Here is a 24,458-nt window from a genome sequence, read left to right as displayed (position 1 = left end):
AATGACGCCGTAACCAAACTAAATGACACATAGCAATAAAAATTCACAGAATAGTGGCTGACAGTTGTGCCAACCTGGGAAAATTTTTTTTTTTAAATATTCTCAGAGGGAAAATTTAAAATGAGAATTTCCGGGTACTTATTTGACAAAAGGTAGGTAAGTAATTTAAAAACAAAATAATACTACAGATAAAGTTTTTGCGTTCAAAACATGAATGAAGTAAAAAAAAGATATACGTATTTCATACATAAGAAATTTAGAAAACTAGGTACTTCCAAAATGAAAAAAAGTCAGCAAACTAAGTTTCTCGCGCAAAACATGAAGGAAGTTTAAAAGAGATAATAAAAGAGGTATAATAAAAAAATAATGGAAATCGAGCTGTATTTAAATAAAAACAATGGTAAAAACTGAAGTATGTACATTTCATTATTTCTGTATTCTTAAGTTTTGTGGATCATGTACCAGGATATTTATAAATATACACCTCAAAAAGTTGACATGCTAAGCGTTATTTTGAAAACAAAACTTTTGTGTACCCAGTGATTCTTGGTTTGGTAGTTATTTTATCAAACATTTTATTTAAGTAATAATAAAATATAAGTTTACTGTATTTTATTATTTTCGTAATCTTCGGAGATGTGTTATTACAGCAAAAGATCGAGAAGATTTCCCGCCTCTCGCCTACGCTGTGCGCTGGCAAATGCTAGCTCCTTTGACTTATAAAAGCGGAGAGTCGGCCATTATTGCACGTCCCGAGCAAAAGAGCGTCTGCTACTTCAAAGCGCTTTCAGACACACGCTGCGGTATCTCCGTGACTTATTTACGCGGCACACAAGAAAACGGAAAATCATCGGGTTTCAAAAACCCATCAGCAATCACTCGTTTCTGTCGGAAGAGGAGGGCGAGGCATAATATTGGAACAGCGAAATACGATCTCCGGTGGTTGGTATACAAATCTACCAATCTACCAATCTTGGATGTCGAGAATTAAGTGATTGTAAAGTTGGTTTAAGTCGACTGAGGTCGGTTGAAGTGATGAGCCAATAGGAAACAAGAAATGGAATTTTCTTGAAGGACTTAGTCGATTTGAAGCGTCTTAAAATGACTTAAGTCCTCCTATTTCCTAATAAGAGATTTTTTTTTGGACAAATGTTTATAGCAAAAAAAAAATTATGGTGACAGATATTGCAACAAAATCTAGGCATTTATAGGACTGTAATGATTGTCTAGTTTAAAACAGGTACCGGGTCGTAGTTCCGTGGCAAGTGTAACATACTAACGGATCAGAGGTCCGAGGTTCGAACCACACTTTAACACAAATAAATGCCGATTTTCTAATAGTGAGTTATTTACAACTCTCTAAAAATCAGTTTTAGTCTATGACGTCGTATTTTACTTTAAACAAATAAAACCTGGGGTTTGAATATATTTTTTAAAGGAATAACCCGCTAAGTCCCTGTTGCAATGCCAATTGGGAAAAAAACATAATTGAAGTTTTTTCTTGCAACTGGCGGGAATCGATTTAACTAACTAACTAAACAACTGCGTAGTACTGCACTGTAGAAATAAAGCAAAAAAATATGGTAATCGTTTATTAGTTATTTCAAATGGTTTATTTTCGAGTTTGGTTTGTTGCAACGAATTTTTTTAGTAACTTCACATATTTTGACGGGGAATAAATAAATAAAAATATCTGAATCAGAGAAACAAGTTTAAATAAATCCAAAATACGATTTAGCGGAATTAAATTACTCGCGTTCGCCTGAATTCTCCTTAATTTTCTTTATAATTCAGTTGAAATTTGTTTAGCGTAAAAGGAGAAGAGGAATAAATGGCCTATTAAAAAGCGTGTACCAGGATTTTATTACGAAAATGAGCTAATTTGTACTCTGTGACAATTAATATGTATATCTGTGAGCGACGCGGCGTCCAGCTGAAGGTAAATGGGTAATTATGCGTTGGACGTTTAGGCCATCCCTCAAATACCTAGTTAAGTCGCTCGGGCGAACGCGCTGCGCCGTCATTAATCGCGAGTGTTGCCAAAATAGCCCACTTTGTAAAGAACAATAGCAAACACGCGGTATTTTTACACCGAAATAACAGAAATAGTGTGACACGCTGTCGCCTCAGTAGGGCAATGTTACATGTCCATATTGTCCATGTGCACTGCCAACCGCCAACCGAGACCGTCCAAATGTACCCTTCCTGTTTTACTGTCTTTTGTTATTACCGAGTTTGGCTTAGCGTAACCACGCTTGATGTTTAGATAACTGAATTGTGCTCATGCAGAAGAAATATACCATGCAAATGAAAAAAATTTTTTTTTTCTTAAACGTATAATACTCGTAGTATACATAGCAACAAAGTACCATTGAAAAATCATTGAATTTTGTAAAATAAGCATTGTTTAAATGATTAAAATCAATAAAATTGACTTAATAGTGCTTTGCATAAAAGTTTTTGTTGAATTACTGAAAAAAAAAGTAAATCCTTCTACGCGGGCATAATCAAATTATGCATGCATCTTTTGAACAAAAGTTGTCTTTTTAGTTTTTAGTATTGCCGTCTATTTATGGTACGTAGGAATGAGATGATGTTTGTATGTTTGTCATTTTACAACGGAATATTTGAAAAATTCGTCTTCTACTAAAATGGTAATTGAAAAAAATGTAAGCTGTAAAATAGTAAACAACATATAAATCAACTGAAACATGGTTTAAACCAACTTAACCAATCCAAAAAGTTTAAAAATTTTAAAATATTTTCATGTGACGCGCCGCCTTGTACGTAAAATAATCTCACCCATACCAATAAAGGTTTCAGCTTTGTAACTTCGCAAAAGTAAACAGATTGAAGAGATGAAGGTATATGGATGTTATATGTTACACAGTATTCACATAAGCCAATGACAGATCACAGACCCTGCAAATGTCTAGATTTCCAAATTTCTTTATCAAAAATGAAAATTGGTACTGAATAAACAACATATTACGCACAGAAATGATTATATTTTCTTCGTTATATTCATAAAACGATTAGCAGTATCTTAATTTCATGATTGATTTAAGTATTATTATATTGTATTTTAATGTTTTACAAAGGGAACTCGACTGGTATCGACTTTTTTTATATTTAAGGTCTGTACGTATATTTGATTAAACTTCACGTAAAATATTATTCAGTTCCATAAGAAATGCACTACAATTACCACACGTGAGGTATAATTATATATTAATAGGAGATATCTTGCAAATGAAACTAAACGAAAAAGTGAAAAATTTCAACGCGTATCAGTTTTTAGTTTATCTCTTCGTTCTAATTCTCAAGGCACTCTCTTAATACCCACCCACAATTCTTCTTTCTTTTCTAACTCATATAGTGTCCATGCGGCTCGACTGTGGAATCATCTCCCATCCACCATCAACGATGTTACTACATTATCTCTGTTTAAATTACGTCTCAAGAAACATCTCCTTTCTCTTTCTTAATCTCTCCTCTTTTCTTCTTTTCTATTTTTTCCTTTTTCCGATTGAGTAATAGTTTTGATTTAAGGTAATTTATAAACAAATACGTTTATTTCTATTTTTATGTATCTTAAGCTTGTTAATCTTCTTTTTCTATTGAATATGTTCTGTAACTTGAATTATAAAAATAAAACTGTTATTTTATTGGTTGGTTGGAAGAAATAGCCATTTGGCAATAAGCCCGCCAATGTTCAAATAACATTATGTACAAAAAGTTAAATAAATAAATAAAAAACGTTAAAATTCGAATTGAAATGCTTTATTTAATACCGGACTCTTTAAGAGTTTTTTTAAACGGTATAATATTGTACGTTTCAGATTATTTTGATAATAGGTATATAATTGCTGTAGCACAATTTGCTTCTGAGGTAACAGTTCTCTAAGTCATGAAGCATGTTGCAGTGGATGGAAGTTCGCAATTTGGACATTTTGACATCGGCATTTAAACGGTAAGAGCTACTTCGAACATTTAGGTATGTATGTGTAAGAATAGATAGGGCTTCAAGGTACGATGTCTAGACATTCGAGTGAAAAAATGATCGCTATTTGTACCTAATTATTTTTCCATTTACACTAAGAGAAGTCCCTATTTTTAACGGTGTGGCGTTTCGCTCATTAATTAATTAATTTATCTATTCATATACAAGTACGCATAACCTTTTACCTTATAATAAAAACCAATCGTGTAGAAATCAACACATCAAATATAAAAAACGAAAAAAAAGTTTATATACAAATCGACGGGGGAAAGGCAAAAAATACTAAGCGAAATGTAGCTAACTTTACAAAAGAGCCAATTAATGTTTTTATTGATATTTTTATAAAAAAAGAAACTTATTTTACTGCCGTGATTTCTACATAATTGAAATACAAACACAAAATATTAAAACTTTTTATATTTTGTATATTTTTTAGGTCATTGGAAAGTGAATTGTAGAACTTAATTGCTTTATACACAAATCTTTTTCTGTGATTCCTAAGTTGTTCGCAAGTTAAATTATTTAACGCTCTTGTATTGCTTTGATGTAGAGTGTAGTTAAAATTAAATTTCATATTTGTTTTTATTTTATTCTTTTTCATCTTAAATATCATCTTAACCTTTAGATAGAATAATATTGATGTTTTTTGTTGATATTTCTTGATAAAACTCCATAGTTAATGATAATGATAAAATTTATAAATAAACTTATCAATGAAACTTCTTGGTTTAGTTTTACTTTTTATTATTTTGACCAACGAGCGCTTTCGCCTAAGTAGGCATCTTCAAGACTGGTGATTTGTTTACAACGTTTACAGCTTTTATACTATTCTTAACATATTTTGGAGATAAGATAGAACAATATTTTAACAGGGGACAGAAAACATAAATATTTACAACTAGTTTGCTATACAATTCATTTTTGGGAGTTTTTGGACCGAAAGAGATTAAGTTTTATTATTTAAAATGTGGGAAGAGAACACATGGCGAAATACAACAGTGTGGGGAATCTACATTTTAACAGATAAAGTTGGAAAATACTTAATTTAATATAGCTCCGTTTGATTTAATTATTTACTACTAAAATTATGTAATGAAATTATCTGTATTAACTAAGTATGAATCTTAAAATGTTTCATTTATAGGTATGTAAACTTCCCTGTCAAAAAACCAAAGTATTTTCCAACTTTATCTGTTAAAATGTAGATTCCCCACACTGTTGTATTTCGCCATGTGTTCTCTTCCCACATTTTAAATAATAAAACTTAATCCCTTTCGGTCCAAAAACTCCCAAAAATGAATTGTATAGCAAACTAGTTGTAAATATTTATGTTTTCTGTCCCCTGTTAAAATATTGTTCTATCTTATCTCCAAAATATGTTAAGAATAGTATAAAAGCTGTAAACGTTGTAAACAAATCACCAGTCTTGAAGATGCCTACTTAGGCGAAAGCGCTCGTTGGTCAAAATAATAAAAAGTAAAACTAAACCAAGAAGTTTCATTGATAAGTTTATTTATAAATTTTATCATTATCATTTAGATAGAATATTTTAAACTTTTTCTTATTGCAAATAACGGTGTTGTCACTCCTGGTTCGCGATGACACACTTGCCATGTCCGCCTAAATTATTCCATAATTATACCTTTGTAAATTTAAAATTGTTTAGATTAGGTGGAACTTTATAATAAATACTCAATAATGCCAATCTGTTAGGGTTTTTATAAGCCTGTTGATTGGCTTTAAAAAAAACATTATTATTTGTTTATTTGTTTATTTGTTTATTTGTTTATTTGTTTATTTGTTTATTTGTTTATTTGTTTATTTGTTTATTTGTTTATTTGTTTATTTGTTTATTTGTTTATTTGTTTATTTGTTTATTTGTTTATTTGTTTATTTGTTTATTTGTTTATTTGTTTATTTGTTTATTTGTTTATTTGTTTATTTGTTTAATGTTGTGCACACAGTGCTATGTTAATATAAATCTAGACAATATTACGAACAAAAAATAAACCTAACACAGCACCAATTACGTACACAACACAATATATGAAACAACTATCTAACAGTACAACAAGATGTAAGAAGAATTTGTGCTTTGTGTGAATTTACTGGTGATTGTGTTTTTATTGTTATGAGTATGAAATGTAGTGCGTGGAGTGAGGTGTATGGAGTGATGTGTATAAGATGTGGTGATTATGTAGTGTGTATTCTGGTAGTGCCTAGTTTAGTATTAATTGTTTCTGTTTATTTTCAAAGAGGCTAAATGATACTAATATTACAGTAACTTTAAACTTTGAAGTAGGGCACACATAAGCAAATTCCCCTATGTGCTCCAATAATAACAATAATAACATTAGTAATACTAAACATTAAAATCTATAAGACTCAGCTTCCGTTTGTAGCAGAGAGCTGAGTCGTTAAAGATGTCTAAATCGTACATCTAATGCAATGTTTGAATTAAATTCTACATTTTATTTTGTATTCCTTCTCCATCACAAAATATTTATTTTAATATAATGTTCAGTTCAAAACACTCAAATCGCATCTGTGCTGCATGCCGCGGCGTGGCGCTGCGGCCACATTACGTCAAAACTACATGAAAGATCTACAAAAAATAATGAATCGGTATGTTTGGATTATTTCCGCAGCCCAGTGAGAATTTTAGTTTGCGCCTGCGCGCGGGTTGCGCGTTAAGTACGGCGCTGTAACGGAATTTCCATTTGGTTCCATAGTTATTTGCTTGAGATTGATATGAAGCCAACCATTAGCAATTACGCGCTGATAAGTACGCGCATGACAGCGCTGACTAATGGATGTGCTTGGGAATTATATTGCTTTTTACGTTTTTTTTAAAGGCGATAGTAAAACTCCTCCGCAATTTATCGCTATATTTAATGAAATTATTTTTTGTTTATAGTAATCAAAATGTTTGGTATTATGACTGATAATTCATTTATTAAACGCGATATTTTATAAACGTTATTTGGCTTAATTTAGGGGAACAATAGTTCTATGCGTTTTATGAAAGGGGCGGGGCGGGGCGCGCATGATATCCCTTAAACATAAAAATACATAAAAGTAAGGAAAAAAAAGTAAACCTAAAAGCGAAATAACAATGTAAATAAAAATAATAGAAACATAATAATAATGTAACAAATGTATGTTACTGTTTATCAGCTTTGAAATAATAAAATAGAATTGATTTATATAAACTATAATTTGATTTTAAAAAAAACACTTATTCAGTGAGTTACCGGAAGTATAAACGTGGGTAGGTATGTATTTTTTAGTTATATGCATCATATTTTATATACAAACAAAATATTTAATATTATAAGGTCGAATCATATCATGTCTCGTCTGGTCAAGTATTATATGTCAAACTGGGGGTGTTTTTTCGTACAGTTCACTCGTAGGGGTCAAATACAGTAAGTTGGGTATTAGTTTTATGATATTTTTTTTGTTCCCCAGGCGATCATATAGCTCAGTTTGCGTTTAACATAAGCTTCGTAGATAAGGATTTTTTTTCCATTTTTAGTAAGTGGTCTTTAATTTCGTAAAAGAAGCTATGTAATGATGAAAAATTAAACGCTATTTAGTATTATTTATACAATTTGAAGAAAAAACGGCATTTTTTGCCGCAATTAATTAAAAACAGTACAAATATGTATTCTTTATTTGGTCAAAAAACATATTTGTTAAACTTATTTTCTCATAGCTGTAATTTTTATGTCACCCTGAGGTTAGGACGTCCAGGGCTGGTATTTTGAACGGAATAGCGCGCGAAGAAATCCCTCGTCAGCATGTATTTAGACGTAAAAATGCATTTTCTACGCAAGCTTTTGGGATATCACTCCAGGGACATTGACACTGGATAGTAGACTGATTAGCCATTATCAAAAGCAATACTTGCTGTCGACTTTACCCGAAATCGAAACCGAGACCTCAAGCATGGTATGCGAATGCATCAACCGGTACACTTCGAGGGCAAATTATTTTTAAAAGATTCCTGTTTTTTGGCTTTGGTGATACATAGCATAAAGCGAAATGAATTCTTGATTCCTGCCGAACCCGGGAATCTTTTCGGCACAGATTAATTTACCCTAGATAACTTTAGCATGCAGTGTGAATTGCACGATTTGTCTAAATTTGGCTAAAAGTAATAAGACACTGATAGCTAAAAATTATGACAAAAACCCCCCCAAAAAAAGATTAAGAATAAAACCAATGTTTATTTAAAGCCTTCTTTTAAATCTTGTTTTAAATCACACGTCGCACCTAGGCGATAATAATGGCATAAATCCTAAATTTTCATTTTTGTGTTGACCACGCGGAAATATTGCTAAAAATATTTCTTATCCACACAATGGGCAATTCTCATGGATTTTTATATTATCTAATAAGTTAATATAAAAATAACAAGACACTCAGTATTATTTTTATTAAAATCTGTTTAGAAATAAGAGGATTCAAAGAATTAAATTCTAGTCAGTTGAATAACGCGAAAAACGAACAATTCGTGACGTCATCAGGTATGACGTCATCGGTAGTTTTTACATAAATGTCTAGAGATTTTTATGGCAACCTATTTCTATGGGTGGTTTGTTGACGTTTACGGTGTTAAAAGTCCCGTCACTTATCCGATGTTATTAGGAAGTGATGTCGGGCGATTAAAAGTGTAAAAATATATTCAGCTAAAAAGAATGCTAAATGCTAACTGTGAATTCCGTCATGATAAATCAAATTTAATTTAGAATATATTGAAGCATAATAAAATATCCTCGAAATTTTAAGTTTTTATTTTCACCTGTCAACTTGTCAATATCTGGAATCCGAAAGGTAAAGTGGGAGTGAAAGAAGTAAAGACAACAATATTTTATCGTACGCGCTTTTTTTTATTTCTATCTATGGCAAAACCAACATTAACATAAAATCATTTCAGGTGGATTTCTGTAAAAAAAAATATTTCCAACTTACAAAATTGCCGTTTTGAGATGGCGAATTTGGCAAATTAAATTATTGATTATTAGCGCTATTACACAAACTATTTTATGGGTACAGTATGTTTGATCCGATACCCCCCGAGTGAAAATACTTTGTTAACGGCATGATTCTCAAAAATATTTAAAAGCAAAAACGTCAATGTTATACTGCAATTTTTTGTTCGAATTCAAGAAATAATAGTGCCACAATGATTGCTATGCCATCGTTATTTCTGAAAACATTTAAAACTAGATGACATTAGCGAGTGAACTTCGTATCTTTGTTTTTGCGTGTGAATGTTAGTTTTTTGGCAGCGCGTGTATGTTTGTAATGTTGCTGTTTTCCTGTAAACATAAGTTTTTTTAAACTGTGCCACTATCATTCTCGGGGTGTTGTGTAGTTTTGACACGAACAAGGAAGCAGAACAGTTGTCCGATAAGATGGTGTTACAGTAATTATTCATTCATTCCAGATAATTCCAATGATGTCATATTCTTGTTTGTGTGCACACGTCATTAGTGAGAACTAATTTTCCAACAAATGTGACGCTTTCTCAATAATACTGTCCGTATATTGTAATACTAGACCGTTTCATAATTCGCCGTCAGTCAGGTGCTGAGATGAAAACAAATTAGTACATGTCCCACTCGTGATTTACTGTTTAGTATTAATTTGGCTCTCTCACGACATGTCCCGAGTATTGGAGGGGGGGAGGGGGGAGAGAGAGAGAAAGAGAAAGAGGGGGTGTGTAGGTTCGCATTCAAATTGAAAGGAACACGGCTAAAATAGGCTGATTACATTTTTTTGATTTTCGAGATATCGATGCTATTTTTTATCCCGAAAGATTTATATACAATGGAATATTAAAAAAAAAAGTGGCTGCCTGTCTTATGAAATTATAAGTAATAAATATGGGGCTACAGCCGGAAAAAAAAACATTCATAATGCGACAATTTTATAAGTTCAAGAAAGGAGTTAATTTTTTAAAAAGTAAACGTTTTTGTTTGTTTTTCTGTGATCGAATGTACAAATTTGTTTTATATTAATTGAAAACATATTAAAAAATAACATCGACTCATTGTCCCACAAACAAGGTTTTTATTCTTCTTTCTGCTTTCTTGTAAAATGAATCATTTTTTAGTGTGCCCATTTTTGCTGTACAAATTTTGTTTATAATAGTGACTGTATGTATTACGTATGGAGGCTATGTGAAGAACGAAATCATTCCCTTATTTGCACCTAAAGATGCATAGGGCACTGCATTAGTACGACAATTGCAACGCATCTCGATAATTTGTTATATAAAGGCAAGGTGATCTGGTTTACGGTTTAGGCTCCATTCCAAAAAGTAAATTTTATATGTAAAAAAATACCTTGAACTTGTCAGAAATTGAACCCGAGACCTCGTCCACGCTAGTAAAGCGCGCTTACCTTTGATATTTGACCGTCTTGTTTTATCGTGCATGAGATCCTGTGCTCAATTCTCCACTTATAATGAGAAAACAAAATAGCGATAAAAACTTAAATAGACTCAAGTTGTGGTCCCATGACAAGTTTTGCGGACTCACGGATCAGAGGTCCTAGGTTTGAACCCCACTCTGCTCCAACTTGATTCCAATTTTCTAATAAAAGTGAGTTTTTTACAACTCTTTGAATACGGCCTCAAAAATTGAAATATTTTGGTAAGTCATAAAAACGCAAAGATTTTCTTAAAAGAAAAAGGTTTTTTCAAACAAATATTAAATTATTCTTATATATCAAAAGCACGGACTAGTTTTCGATTTTATTTCACAGATTTTCGAGATATGTTGCAAATCGCATACTGCTGAAGTAACCTATGCATTACCACGTGCGGATATGTATTAAAGTGTTTGATTAGCGTTTTTAGGCAATCTATCCAAATAAGTGTAATGATAAAGCAATTTTGACTCTTGTATTTTTCACAGAAAACAGCAGTTAAAATAGTTCCGAATTTGGAAAAAAAATTATGAAACTTATGCTTTTTTCTTTCAGAATAAGTAGAATAAATTTGCTTTAGCTACACCAGCGATATCTGTGGTAAGATAATTGAACTAAATTTCCATATGATGCTACCTATTTACCTGCTGTACCAGTCAATAAAAACGTATACTGCTTTAGGTTTAAGTACTTCAAGTATTATGTTTTTGAAGACTACAACCCTGTTTCATATTATGACGATAAGTAACCGAGAAATGTTTTTAAAGGCCATAAAAATGATACAAAAATAAAGTGATAATAAATAAAATTACAATGTTAAATGAAGACAAATAATTTTTTATAGTTAAAAACAACATTCATAATTCTAAAGCAAAACATATTTTTTTAAGAAAAGAAAAACAATAAAAATCAACATAAACGTTATCACAATACCATAGACAAGGAAAAGATTTTCCATTCACAAAGAAATATAATGTCGCAAAAGATATACATTTGATTATTTCAGCATTTACTCTGAAAAAACAAGTTAAATCGGGTTGTGGTCCCGTGGCTAGTATTGCGGACACACGGATCAGAGGTCCGAGGTTCGAACCCCACTTTACCCCAACTTGATTTACATTTTCCAATAATGAGTTATTTACAACTCGTTGAAAATGGATACCAAAATTGAAATATTTAGGGATATCATAAGAACGCTGATATTTATAAAAATAAAAAAATTCAATGAACCTTTCCAAAAGTTCTACATGTAGGTTCTGCAGTGCAGACAAGGAAACACCTATACACATTATATGTGAATGTGATGCTTTACATCATAAAAGGAGCCTCTTCCTCGGAGGACCACTGAATAAACCTGAGGATGTCAAAGAGCTCGACCCCTCCTAAAAGCCCGATACTTTGCGAATCTGGGCTCAGATGGGAAAATTTATAAAAATGTAAACCCTCTCTTTATAGTCCTGGGCTTGGAGGGCGAGAACTATTCACGGGGACCCGTCACAATAGATCTTCACAGGTCGCAGTGACGTCAGGAACTTGTGAACAGGAACACTGACTTCTACTTCTAAGAATAATGATAAGGACATCATACCTTCACTACGACGGTATGGTTGAAGATAAATTCTCCCGACTGATTACGAAGATACACTTCCGACTCCCCACCTTTAAGTTTTGGGTAGATACGTCGATATGTAACATGGGAAAGCATATGTTACATAGTCTAATAGTTCTCAGTACGCATATCAACGCATATCTACGCATTAAAAGTGTATAAAAAATCTAACGAGCAATTTTCCTTTTCATGACAATTAATTAGAAAATGTAATCGTTCTGAGGTTGGCAGCTCTTATATTTAAAGCCTATTAAAAATATGAGATATATATGAGTAAATTTTGATGTATAATTAAATTCTGACATAACTGTCAGTTTTGAAAACGAACACCTAGATGCACAGATAATGTGGCTAGATTCTGCCCTTTTAACATATAAGAAAATCAAGCTATGAAAATGTTGCAACCTTAAAAAATTAATTCAGTTATTATATTTTTTCCATCTGTTTTGGTACCTTTCTGAGTGTGCGTATTAAGACGTTAAAGGAGCCGGCTTTGTAATCGCTCGGTAGATAAAAACAGACGATCGTTAAGCATACCGTCATGTTAATTGTTAAAAACGTCTAAAAATCATGTTCAAGCGAGTATTGTTTCCTTGAATTAAGATTTATTGGAGTTTACAATCGCTTTGAAGTGGCAACTTTTAATCGCAGAAGCATATTTGAAATATTAATGCAGATTATTTTTTTTTTTAATTAAGTGAGGAACGCGGACTAAACTTTCGGGGTCATTCATTGGTTGGATTCGATCATATGATGTCGAAATGACAAGTCGGTAGAACAAACCGAGGTAGATACAGATAGTACAGAAATTAAATATACCATCTCGGTATATTGACTTTATAATCGCGGCCCTGGTATTCTGATTACCCATCATCAGGTGCAAGGTGTAACTATTGACTTCAAAATTCAGAATAAAATAATGATACAATACGGTAAAAACAAAAAGGTTCAAAGGTTCTGCCGGATAAATCTCACCCACGTCCCGCATGATAAAGGTTCTAGCTCTTTAACTTTACAGAAACCAGCCAATGTTAGGTCATAAGCCTTGTCAACGCCTAGACTTCCATATTCCCTCCTCAAAATGTTTTACTTCTCTGTTGTAACAAATTGAGATCTAAAATATGTATTTATATTTTAACAATTTTTTTTATACTGTGGACCATACATTATTTTTTAAGCTTTGTTGATAAAATTGTAAGCGAAAAAAATATTCGCCCAACCGGTACACTGAAGTTAATTAAATAACTGAAATATCATTTTTTAAATTTTATTATAACATAATATTATTATACAGGTTCATTGTGCTACATTTTTTTCAGGCAGATGTCACTTGTAGTCAGAAATAAAGATTAAAAACAGAAATATTTCTAAATAAAGGTTATATTAAAAGAATATGAATTATGACTGCTTTTAAAAAATACAATTTTTTCCGTTTGTTTGTTATTCTGTACAATAAAAAACTACACACTCGTCATTATTCGACTTAGCCGAACATTTTTAAAACTACTGATCCGAAAATAATATAATCAATTTTAATAAAAAATTTCTCTCTCAATTATCTTTATTTGTGTACATTACAAAATAAAAAAATAATTCATACGTATACAAAAAATAAAAAAGTCAATTAAATTAGGTTTGTATAAAAATAACACTAAGGTATGATATACTGAGAGCGTTTAAAAAAAGGAAAAAAATCTTGTGAAAAATAACTACCGCAGATACGTGAAAAATATCAATGTCCAAAACAATATTGTTTAACATAGGTAGTCCTTCCAACAGGCATAACATTGGCAGGTTGGTCCTATATTTTAGAATGTATAACAGTCTATGTTGACTATGTCTATGTAAGGTAATTATCCGGGATATAAAAGATAATGCTTAACATAATTTCAGGGTTGTCGACAGTACAGCGCAACAATCGGAAGAAATGCGTATTTCGATACAGATTCCTTCCAGTCTTTAAATTGGTGTTACCAAGAATGCTCTGGAGAAACTCAGTGGGATAAAGCCATAGATAATATCCGCACTCCCTCATATAGAGAGATCTGAGAAATTTCTTTTGGACCCACTCCACCAAACGAGAGTACTTCAGCTCACATGTTCCCCAAATCATCCAACCACTCTCAAGTCTACTTCGAATCAACGAGTTGCTAAGAATTTCTTAGTACTAGTGTATTATCGAAAACCCTGACAGTACGAAGAACAAATCGTAACATATTTAATGAACTACTATAAACTGTTCCAATCTGATCATGAAATGTCAGGGAACTCACGAAAGTAATGCACAGATCTTTAACCTTCGAAGTCCGCATAAGATTCTGTTCAGTCATTCTGTTCATAACTGAACATTTTGAAACTTTGAAAAGCAATTTATTTCGTCTTTTCCATTCAGATACGTTTGTTATAATTGCCCACAGAATGCGAATATCATTCAAAGTTGTAACCCTCGAAAATAGCTTTAAGTCATTGGTGAATAATAAATATCTTGGTTTGACTTTAACATTTTAATATTATTTAGATCATTAGGTGAGATCCTTGCTGGATACCTGAGTAAGTACTATAAAAAATTGACGCAAACAAGCCATGTAAAATGTATTGACTTCGGTTTTGAAGGTACTTCGCTATTAATTTTAGCATTCCATCCGAGAAACCGATTGCACTCAGCTTGTTTAACATAACGTCATGATTGACTGTGTCAAAGGCTTTGGCTTTGGCAAAGTCGTTATATAAACAGTCTACCTGATATCCTGCTTCCAACGTAGCCGTAATATAGTCAGCCGCAAAAAAAAGATTTTAAAATCTATCTTAAAAAACTATTTCGGTTACTAATTTGAGATATTTTATGTTAGCAACGTAATGCTGTAAAATTAAAATTCAACGTTTACTATTTTCGGTTACTCGTTCAAAATAATAACCTTTTTGTAAATTAAAATTGTTGTTATTTTGTAGTTTACCTGCCAATAAAAATAAATTGTAATGTAAAGGCAAAATGGTGAGTCTAACGCTTCAATTACTATGGCGTTTTGAGGATGTACATTTAAATGAAATATATTAAATGACTTTATTTATTTATAATAAACATATTTTTCAGAAAGTTTCTGTTCCAGCTAAAGTCAGGATCCTTTTTTTGTTACGTTATACGTTGGCGTGTAAATGAATTTCTCATCATCGAGTGGTGTTTAGGAGACTGTATTTGTAAACCAAATGCAGCGTATTTCGATCATCTGTTACATGAAGATAAAGTGATCAGCTCCCTGCTTTAGGTGCCAATAATAAAGAAGTTTTAATAACCTTTCAAATTCGTATTTTGCGTCCATCCTGCCAGGTATCGAACGCAGGACCCACCTCAAGAATGATAGGCGAACGCGCCAATCAATACACTACGAGACAGACTTGTTTTCTTGACTCAAATCGATTTCATTTTTCAGTATTTTTACCTGAGAGCAGCGCTGCTAACTCCACCGATTTTCCGGTAGATCTACCGATTTTGGGAACAATCTTCAGAATTTAATTTCTACCAATTTTTTTTAACGATTTAAAAAATTGAAAATTGGCTATTATTATGACAAAACAGCAGCGTGGCTCATCACAAGTAATAGATGAATTAATTTTCGCGAACCTGTTCTAGCAGATAAAAAATCTACCGATTTTAGTTTGCTGGCAACGCTGCCCGATAGTAGCCAGCGAGTCGAAAACACTTGTCCAAGGTTTTAGTTATATTTTCCATACATAACTGTATTCTTTATCTGCCTGGACACAGTACAATATCCTAATTTGCTTTTTCCTTTTCTCTAATTGTTGAGGGCAATATACTATTTACAAAACGTAATACTTTACGTTAATGACTTAAATCATCTAATTACAGATGACAGTCCCGTAAATGTATAAATTATAACATAATCATCCCAAAAATATTATTTCACCGTGTCGTAATGTAATAAGTATTTTTAAAAATGTATCGTTTACACGCTTTTGTTAACAAATAAGGTTTTTTTATGTGTGTATCACAATGTGGAGTCTGACAAGGTAAGATATTGAATTGTATAGCAGCTAGAACCAATACCGTAATATTGATGTATGTGGGTTACTATGATGGACGTATTGGACGAGGGGGAAAAGATGTTCCGGATATCCGCATAACAAATCCGATCTTACGTTCAAGGAGAAAAAAGGATCTACCTGCAAAGAAGGTTTAAGAGTTTTCAAGACACCCTTCCTGAGTGACGACTGAATAGAGGAAAAAACTGTCCTAAAAACGTAATATTGCCAAATTCTGTGTACGAATATTTATTAAGAATTTAAAAAAATCTATGTAAAGCATAAAATGTATCCTTATCGATTTTCAAAATTCAACGTTATTTACTCTTACGAGCGTGATTTGCGGCGTAATTATTTTTGTATTTTCTTTGCTCGTTGTCGAGTAATTAATTTGGCTTTTAACTAACAATGTTTTGAGTATGTTCAGCTGTTTGTGGACAAGGTGTATTTCCTTCCTAGGGAGTTATTAAGATCTAAAATTATTGCAAGAGTCTGCTACACACTGAGTAACATTTATTTATTTATTTATTTATTAACGGACATTGTCCATTTATACAATTTATAAGGTTTAAATATTACAATAAAAGAATAGTTTAAAACATTTAAAGAAAAAAGAAAGAAGCATTGACAAACATAAGGGACATCGAGACAAGATCTGGACTATTTATTTAGTGCTCGTTTAAATCGTTGTAAACTTAAACCGAAAAAGTCCAGATCCTGTCTCGAGTTAACAATACGACAAAGGCGGGTCATTGGAGAATTTAGGCCATAGTTTGTTCTATTCTGATCGATGAACAGTACTTCATTGTTTCTCAATCTACGAGTCGGAATATTGAATTTTACTTGTCCCAGTAATGATGGAACATCGATTATACCATTTAGTATGCCGAACATATATATGGAGTCAATATTAGTTCTACGTTTTTGTAGACTAGAAATATTTAACATTGACTCTATTTCAGCATAAGAATAATTATCTCTCTCTCTAGTCCAAGCATCCACGCTATTTTTCGAAGCAAGCGATGTTGGACTGATTCAATGTGATTTATGCGATTGACATAGAAGGGAGACCAGACTACTGAGGCATATTCAAGAAGAGGGGGAACAGTTGAGCAATAAAGAGTTTTGATTGTACGGACATTAGTAAAATCAGAGGATATTCTGTTAATGAAGCCAAGTAATTTCAGTGATTTATTTACTGTATTATCTATATGCTCGTTGTATGTCAGTTTATAGTCCAAAACAACTCCTAAATCTCTGATGGACTTGACTACATCAATTTTGGAGTTTTCTAATAGGTACTCGAAGGAAATTGGTTGTTTTGTTCTATGAAATGACATTATTTTGCATTTTTTATTATTTAGTTCTAATTTATTGACTTTACAACATTCATAATTCTGCCGATGTTTAAACATCCAAATTTCCTCAATTCTTCCATCGGTTGACTTTTCTGAAGTAAAACTTACTGTGGCTACTTAAACCACCCAGCGACAGGTCGTAAGCCCTGCAAATTCCTAGACTTACATATTCCCTTCTCAAAAATTACTTTCGAATATTCATAACTACTTGCTTGACATGCAATATACTCGATTTAATCGTAAGTAACTAGATAAGATAATACGCAAATCGTGTAAAAAAAGTAATTAAAAAAAAAAGTAAATTATTAAACCACGTGGCAGACTATACAAAATAAATGTAACGTGTATATATTTATTTAATACAAAAATACACATTTAACACCAAAAACTAACGTTTCCAATGAAACTGAACGTCCTGCGTTGAGTTGGAATGTAACACAACACAAAGTGGAAGAATACATATTGATTGATGACACAAAAATAACAATTAAAACATAAATATCGATTTTGTATCTTTGTTGAATTTTAAAATCTCTAAAATTGATCACTCATTCATATTACTTCTATTGGGAAAAAAACAAAAAAATTATAAATAAATCAAATTATATAAAGAAAGTAGCACGCATATCTTGCTAAAGTTTTTAGAAATACTATATACTAACATGTCACACATAAAGGAGAAAATATAAAAGACAATATAAGAAAAGAAAAACACGCAGGACGGTTGAAGGGATTTTTTCAGTGACTAATTTTAATTAGTATATTGGATAGACATTAGTATTGAAAATAAAACGTCACAGAATATTGTAAATAGAAACACGATATATTTTCTACGGTTAAAATATTATTTGTGAAATGTTGAAAGGGAAATGATAAGAAATTACGATGGATCTTACAAACTGAAAAGTATCCAATTATAGGATATTGATCCTCACTCCAAGGGGTGTAATTTTATTTTAAGAAGAAAACATCATAGAAATGCGAAGCAAGGGAAAATAAAGTTATCAATGAATCAATTTAATTAAGCAATTACTTAAATTATTTTCGAGGCTAACGATTTACATGGCGAGAGAAGTTTTTCAGTTGCTAGAAAAAAATAAGTAAGGGCTTCTGTATAATTAAATTATACTAACAACATGATTGATATTTTATTGAAGATAATTGAAACATTATAAAATACTGTGTTTACCAGAAAATCTGCATTATATATTAAACGCAAAAGTCAGTTCGTTATAATTATTACATATGATTTACATATAATATGGTGTAAAGGAGTAATTAAAAAAAAAATAACAGTAAAGAAATTTGGGCAAGATTAAAAAAATAATAGCAAAAACGCATTAATTATTTATTCTCAAAATGTGATTTTTAAATATTTTAGACCGCGATGAGTATAACAAACAGACTTGTTATTGCCTTACCAACCGCATGCTTATTGCGTTACTCCCAACAATTCGAAAAAGATAGCATATCACGAAACACAAGAAAATATTCGTGTGAATGTTACTAATTAGCTACTTTTTTAATATATTGGATTGTATTTGGTAATGAAATTATATGTATGTTATATGTTTAACAGTAACAGTGTAATTAAACCCTTTTTCATGAAACGCGAATATTATTTTTTTGCGTATCGTTAAGTCTTATCACGATGACGGTTTGTTCAAGACTGAAAGCGAAGAAAGAAATTACCCACAAACTAAAATACCATTTCTTTGCGCTTCTAACGTATCTATTAAATTATGCGTCAATTATAAACTTGAGATAAAGAACAAAAAATGAAGAGAAGTTGTTACTTTTAAAAATATTATCTGGGCTGTTTATGACGAAATGAAATAATATGTTATATTTTGAATATTTACGAATACTTTTAGTTTACTTAGTGCGATAATTCGTGGGTTTTCATAAAGGAGCTTCGGAAGCTAAGCAGTCAAGTAAAATTTCTTTGCCGGGAAACACGTGTTACGAGGTGCGTGGCACAAGTTGTTTTTATGTAACTTGTTAAATTTACTTTTATTTTTTATTTAGGAGAGAGTGAAGAAGCCAACACCAGCGTGGAGAGTAACGGGATCGTAAGTTATGCAATAACACTTAAATAACGGGCGAAGAAAAGTACTTGCGTGGTTTGCTGCCTCGTTACTGTAATCTCCCTTTTAAGGAGGCCCTACGTGACTTTTATGGGTTTGTGAACAACTATTATTGGGGTGCGTGGAACGAAAACTGTTGTTATAAAACTAATTTCCGACGGAATTGCCGAAAAAAAGATTTAAAGGGCGAAAAAGGACGAAATTCAAATTTTATACAAAATTTGGATTATTAATTATTTACGATGTAATAAAAAAGAATTGAGTTCCATACTTAAATAAAAAAAACGGAATTAAATAAAGTTTCTATTATACCTTAAAACGATATTTTATGGTAAGTAAATAAGTTATATTTTAAATGTCTTTTATGAGTTATATAACATAAAAAATAATAATAAAAAATTTACTGGTTGAAATACGTACTTCTAAACATTGTAAAAATGTTTTTGGACATGCTCCATCTAGACAGTGAACATTATGTATTAAATGAGTCGAACAACAGACATTATTAAAGTATAAATATAATTTATAATGTATTAAATTTATTAACTATTATTTGAAGAAAAAAAATTCAAAAGTAGATCTGATTACGCTGTTACGAACCATAATAGAGAACTTACTAGTGACCGATCGAAATTTCGGTTTCAGCTTCGGCCAACAATTGGCCGAAACTTCGGCTCAGCCGAAACCTGAGGGGATGTGTTGGATGACCTTCGGATGTACTCGAGTGGCAAATCGGCACAATTCGAGACATTGGATTGTCATCCATTCAAATAATTAGTTATTGTATTGCTATTGTCCGACATAAAAAATAAAAATTAAACTGATTTTGTGATTTTCTGACTGTTAGTAGTTTTAAGATTTTTCGTACTTATATTTTTGTAATTCCTTTAAAATAAAAAGGTTAAATTTCCTATGGCAAACATTGAAGAACTGTTACATATAAGTTATATGTATAATATAACGATGAACCAAAAAGCGCTAAAAATAAACAAATTTACTCATTAAATTTATGCCTTTTGTTTAATTGCGTATTTTTTTAACACGTATTTTAAAGACGTTGTAAGGGTAAACAATAAAAATGCCTCTTTTTGTGCGTTTTAAAGCGTCTTTCAATTTATTTAAATTAGTTTCGGTTTCGGCAAAACTAGAACAGAAGCTGAAATTCGATTCCGGTTTCGGTTGAAAATCTTGTTTCAGTCGGTCAAGATTAATTGCATTGTTGTGATGTGTAAATATCCTTTCGTTAAACAAAGGCAATGTAAAACATTATTATTCTTAAGTGTCTTGAACTAGAAAAAATAATATTAATACTCAAAAGCTCGCACGAAACGTTAAAAAACAATACATTTTACGATCCCACTTAAACAATTATTGAAAAATTAGTGACTCAATTAAATAGACAAGACATACACGTAAAACAGGTAATAATGAACACTTAAAAGTATAATTACCATCTTATATGAATAATGCATACTAAATACGAAAAACTTTTTGAAGCACATACCAACAATAATTGTCCATTTAAGTAACAGTTTGGATTACGTTTTTGAAAATGTGAACAAAAAAATTCAAACATCAATTTTGTAAATACACCCAAGTAGAATATTTTTTGTACAGTCTGAAAATATTTTTGTTTACACTAAAATATACCAAATTAATTAATTATTTGTTTCTAGGTATCAGTTAAATTGATTTTTAGATTATATACAAAATATTCTACATTTTGATACTTTGGAGTATACGGTTGCATCTTGTAATAATATTTTTAAATGATCAAGAAATTTTCAAAGATTTTTTAAAGCCTGGGCATTGGTTATTTTGGAAAATCATAACACATGAATCATATTTACGAATTAAAATAAAGTTAACTTCTTTTTAAAAGTACGTAATATGATGATTTGAATATGCTTTTTCATCTCTGTTTCATTTCTTTCATTTAATCACAGACAGGAATTTATATAAATTAAAATGACTCTAAATAAAAATATACATATAAATACAAATACGAACACGATAAGCCTTTTTGCACTTTAAAAATAATCACAATTTCTGGTGAATCCACTGCGATTTTCAATTTAAAAGACGAATATTACAGCAATGATAACGGTTAAAACATAACTAAAACTAATTATAGAGTAAAAAAGGATTTAAAATTATATTTAACTTTTTGCTTTTAGAAGGAAGTAAGTATGATAGGTAGACGGATTGATGGTAAGATGCAACAGTTTACTCGGGAGTGTCCAGTACAGTTAGGTGATATAAACGAGCACAACTCACCCCTCCTAGAGTTTTGATATTGTGTAACGCATCCTGCGCTCTCAGCGCCGCTTTGCGCGTGAAAAACGTCACAAAACAGCACCCTGCAACAAGTAACAAACAAACATGTTCCTTTAACAGCACCGTACACACAGACACATGAGACAGGGGGAGGAGTGACACACTCTGCTCGTGACGTCACAGAGTAGAAGGTGGGTGTGGACACATCCAGATGTTTTGCCGGTCTAATTTCCTCGGATTGATATATCAACAAAGATAGAGAAACCACATTAAGAGGAGACAACAGTGCATAGACTACCGTATCTTAAACGTGTGTTGTTTAAAAGTACGGTATAAAACCATGTTTTGAACATTTGTTGAAGTATTTACTTTTCCGGGAATCGAACCGGGATTTTAAGTATGGTAAATAAACGCGCCCATCACTCACTACGAGATGCAATTATTTTCTTTTCGATTGATCTTATACTAATTTGTTTACAGTATTGTTCATTTGCAACGTCTTTATCGTTTATAATAATGAATGGAAAAAAATACTTATCTGAAAAGTCTTTTAAAATGATCAGGGGTCGTTCATTGACGGTGCCAATTTTGAAGAAGAAATTAGCCTATTAAATAGATGTATTGGCAATTATTTTTGTTTACAATTAACAATGACAATAACATAAAATTACTGATTATTGAAAACATAAAAATACCCCCTATAGCAATGATGATAACATAAAAACACTGGAATGACATAGCAAAAATGTAATGATGATCATGCAATTAATGAAGATAGGTGGACGTAAATGTAAATTAAGGTAGATGCCCTAATGATTCTTCCGTACTTTTTATACATAGTTTTATATAACAGAAACTGATTAGTTTATTACTTACCATTATCCTATCTTTGCGAAATTGAAAATATATTTGACATAAAATATGCACACCTTATGAGTAAAATAAAAGTAATGAACAACCAATAACCTGCTAGATGCATCACCTTGCATTTTTTAATGGTATCACCGATAGTAAAAAACATCACCAATTGTAAAAAAATATTTGAATACATAAAAACAAAATGAATTCGATGAATTGAAGAAGTCCAGTGGTATAAAAAAATCATTTGTTAATAGACTATCAAACTAAGCGAACTTTGGATTTATTTTTATGCATCATATTATCAGCGCCATGATTTTTTAAAGTTTTGCAATTTTGAAATTCCTCCGTCTGTGATAAATGGTGTCACAAGTTCTCTACGGTGAGTTCTGCTGTTTGGTGAATCACAGCACTCTGTTATTGGTTGATTCACTAAAACTCGCGATGATCAAAGTAGTTCATTTTTATTAAAATCATTTATTTTTTCATACATTTTCGAGAAACTTCGCAGAGCAATCAAATGCTCTTATTGTTTCAATGCGAAGAAAAAAATAAATTATATCCTATTTTGCGTAGCATTGAACTACAAAAAAAAGTTAGGTATAATGGCGTCAAAAAATATTTTAAAAAAGTCATAATTTTTAAATATTTGTACGCATTTGTAATACATACAATTAATACATAATATGTGTAAGGAGTCAAAAATACGTTATTCTAATAAGCTTAAATTTAATAATATTTTAAAATGATGTTAGTGAAAACCATTGAAAAAAAGTTAATAATATTGTAAACGTTTATGGTCAAAGAAAAGAAAATGTCAATTTCACGACAACAAAAGAAAACGGGATTAATTTTGCTTAAAGAAAATTTAGTCTTGGCAGATAATTGAAAATACTTGGGATGTACATTAATGTATGGAAACAGCCGGCTTTTTGGTGACTGAAATAAATTATTAATGTACATTATACCCCTCTTACTAGCTTCCGATGATGTAAAGGGCATTTGCGAAGTGTATAAAAGGTCTTATGCTCTCCAGTTGACAGTTCAAGAACTATAAAATATTGCAGTTCAAAACACTATTCAAAAATAATTCAAAAAGAATCAAACCCAGGACCTCGCTTACCAAGCACAGTAGGCAATAGCGCTAAGAAATTCACCCGGAGGTGGACTTATCGCTAGTTAGTTTTCTTTTTCAGGATTTATTTCTGAAAGTAGTTATCGAGTCGAAAACTTTGGCCCATGACTCTGGTTTTATTTTGTGTACAGACCCGCGTCCTGAAAATTGATTTATTTACACAAGTTTCTAATGGTGGAGAAAGACTGACCTTTACTGGCTCCCGTGACCTTGTCTCGGAGGACGTTGATCTGATGAACTTTCCCAAACTCCTCGAACATTTGCCGCAGGTCATTTTCGTCCATCGAGCGCGGCACCTGCCCGACGAACATCTGCAAAAAAGAAAGCCGGTCATTACAAATGCGGTATCTTGAGGCCATTTCACAGCGTTGAAAGGAAAAATCGACGAAATTTATTTATTTATTTATTTAACTTTTTGTACATAATGTTATTTGTACATTGGCGGGCTTATTGCCAAAGGGCAATTTCTTCCAACCAACCAATAAAATAAAAGTTTTATTTTTATTATTCGAGTTACAGAACATATTCAAAAGAAAAAAAAAAGAATAAAAATTTAAAGATATATAAAAATAGAAATAAACGTATTTGTTTATAAATTACCTTAAATCGAAACTATTACTCAATGGGAAAAAGGAAAAGAGAGGAAAGAGGA

The 24,458-nt window shown here is 31.5% G+C and overlaps 1 protein-coding gene across 2 annotated transcripts in view; it reads right to left on the bottom strand.

The window, feature by feature from the left end:
* Positions 1-24,113, bottom strand: part of LOC148284094 (CUGBP Elav-like family member 1) — a 120,658-nt gene extending 96,545 nt beyond the window's left edge. For both annotated transcript variants that reach the window (XM_088242681.1, XM_088242684.1), the window contains exon 1: positions 23,997-24,113. In XM_088242681.1, the coding sequence (XP_088098807.1) occupies positions 23,997-24,080 (84 nt within the window). In that variant the 5' untranslated portion in view covers positions 24,081-24,113. The remainder of the gene's footprint in view (positions 1-23,996) is intronic.
* Positions 24,114-24,458: the final 345 nt, after the last annotated feature.

Source organism: Micrasema longulum, unplaced genomic scaffold (genome assembly GCF_059751315.1).
Source record: "Micrasema longulum isolate JH-2025_06_02 unplaced genomic scaffold, ASM5975131v1 h1tg000155l, whole genome shotgun sequence".
Lineage (NCBI taxonomy): Eukaryota > Metazoa > Arthropoda > Insecta > Trichoptera > Brachycentridae > Micrasema > Micrasema longulum.
This window is presented reverse-complemented; position numbering and strand designations above follow the sequence as displayed.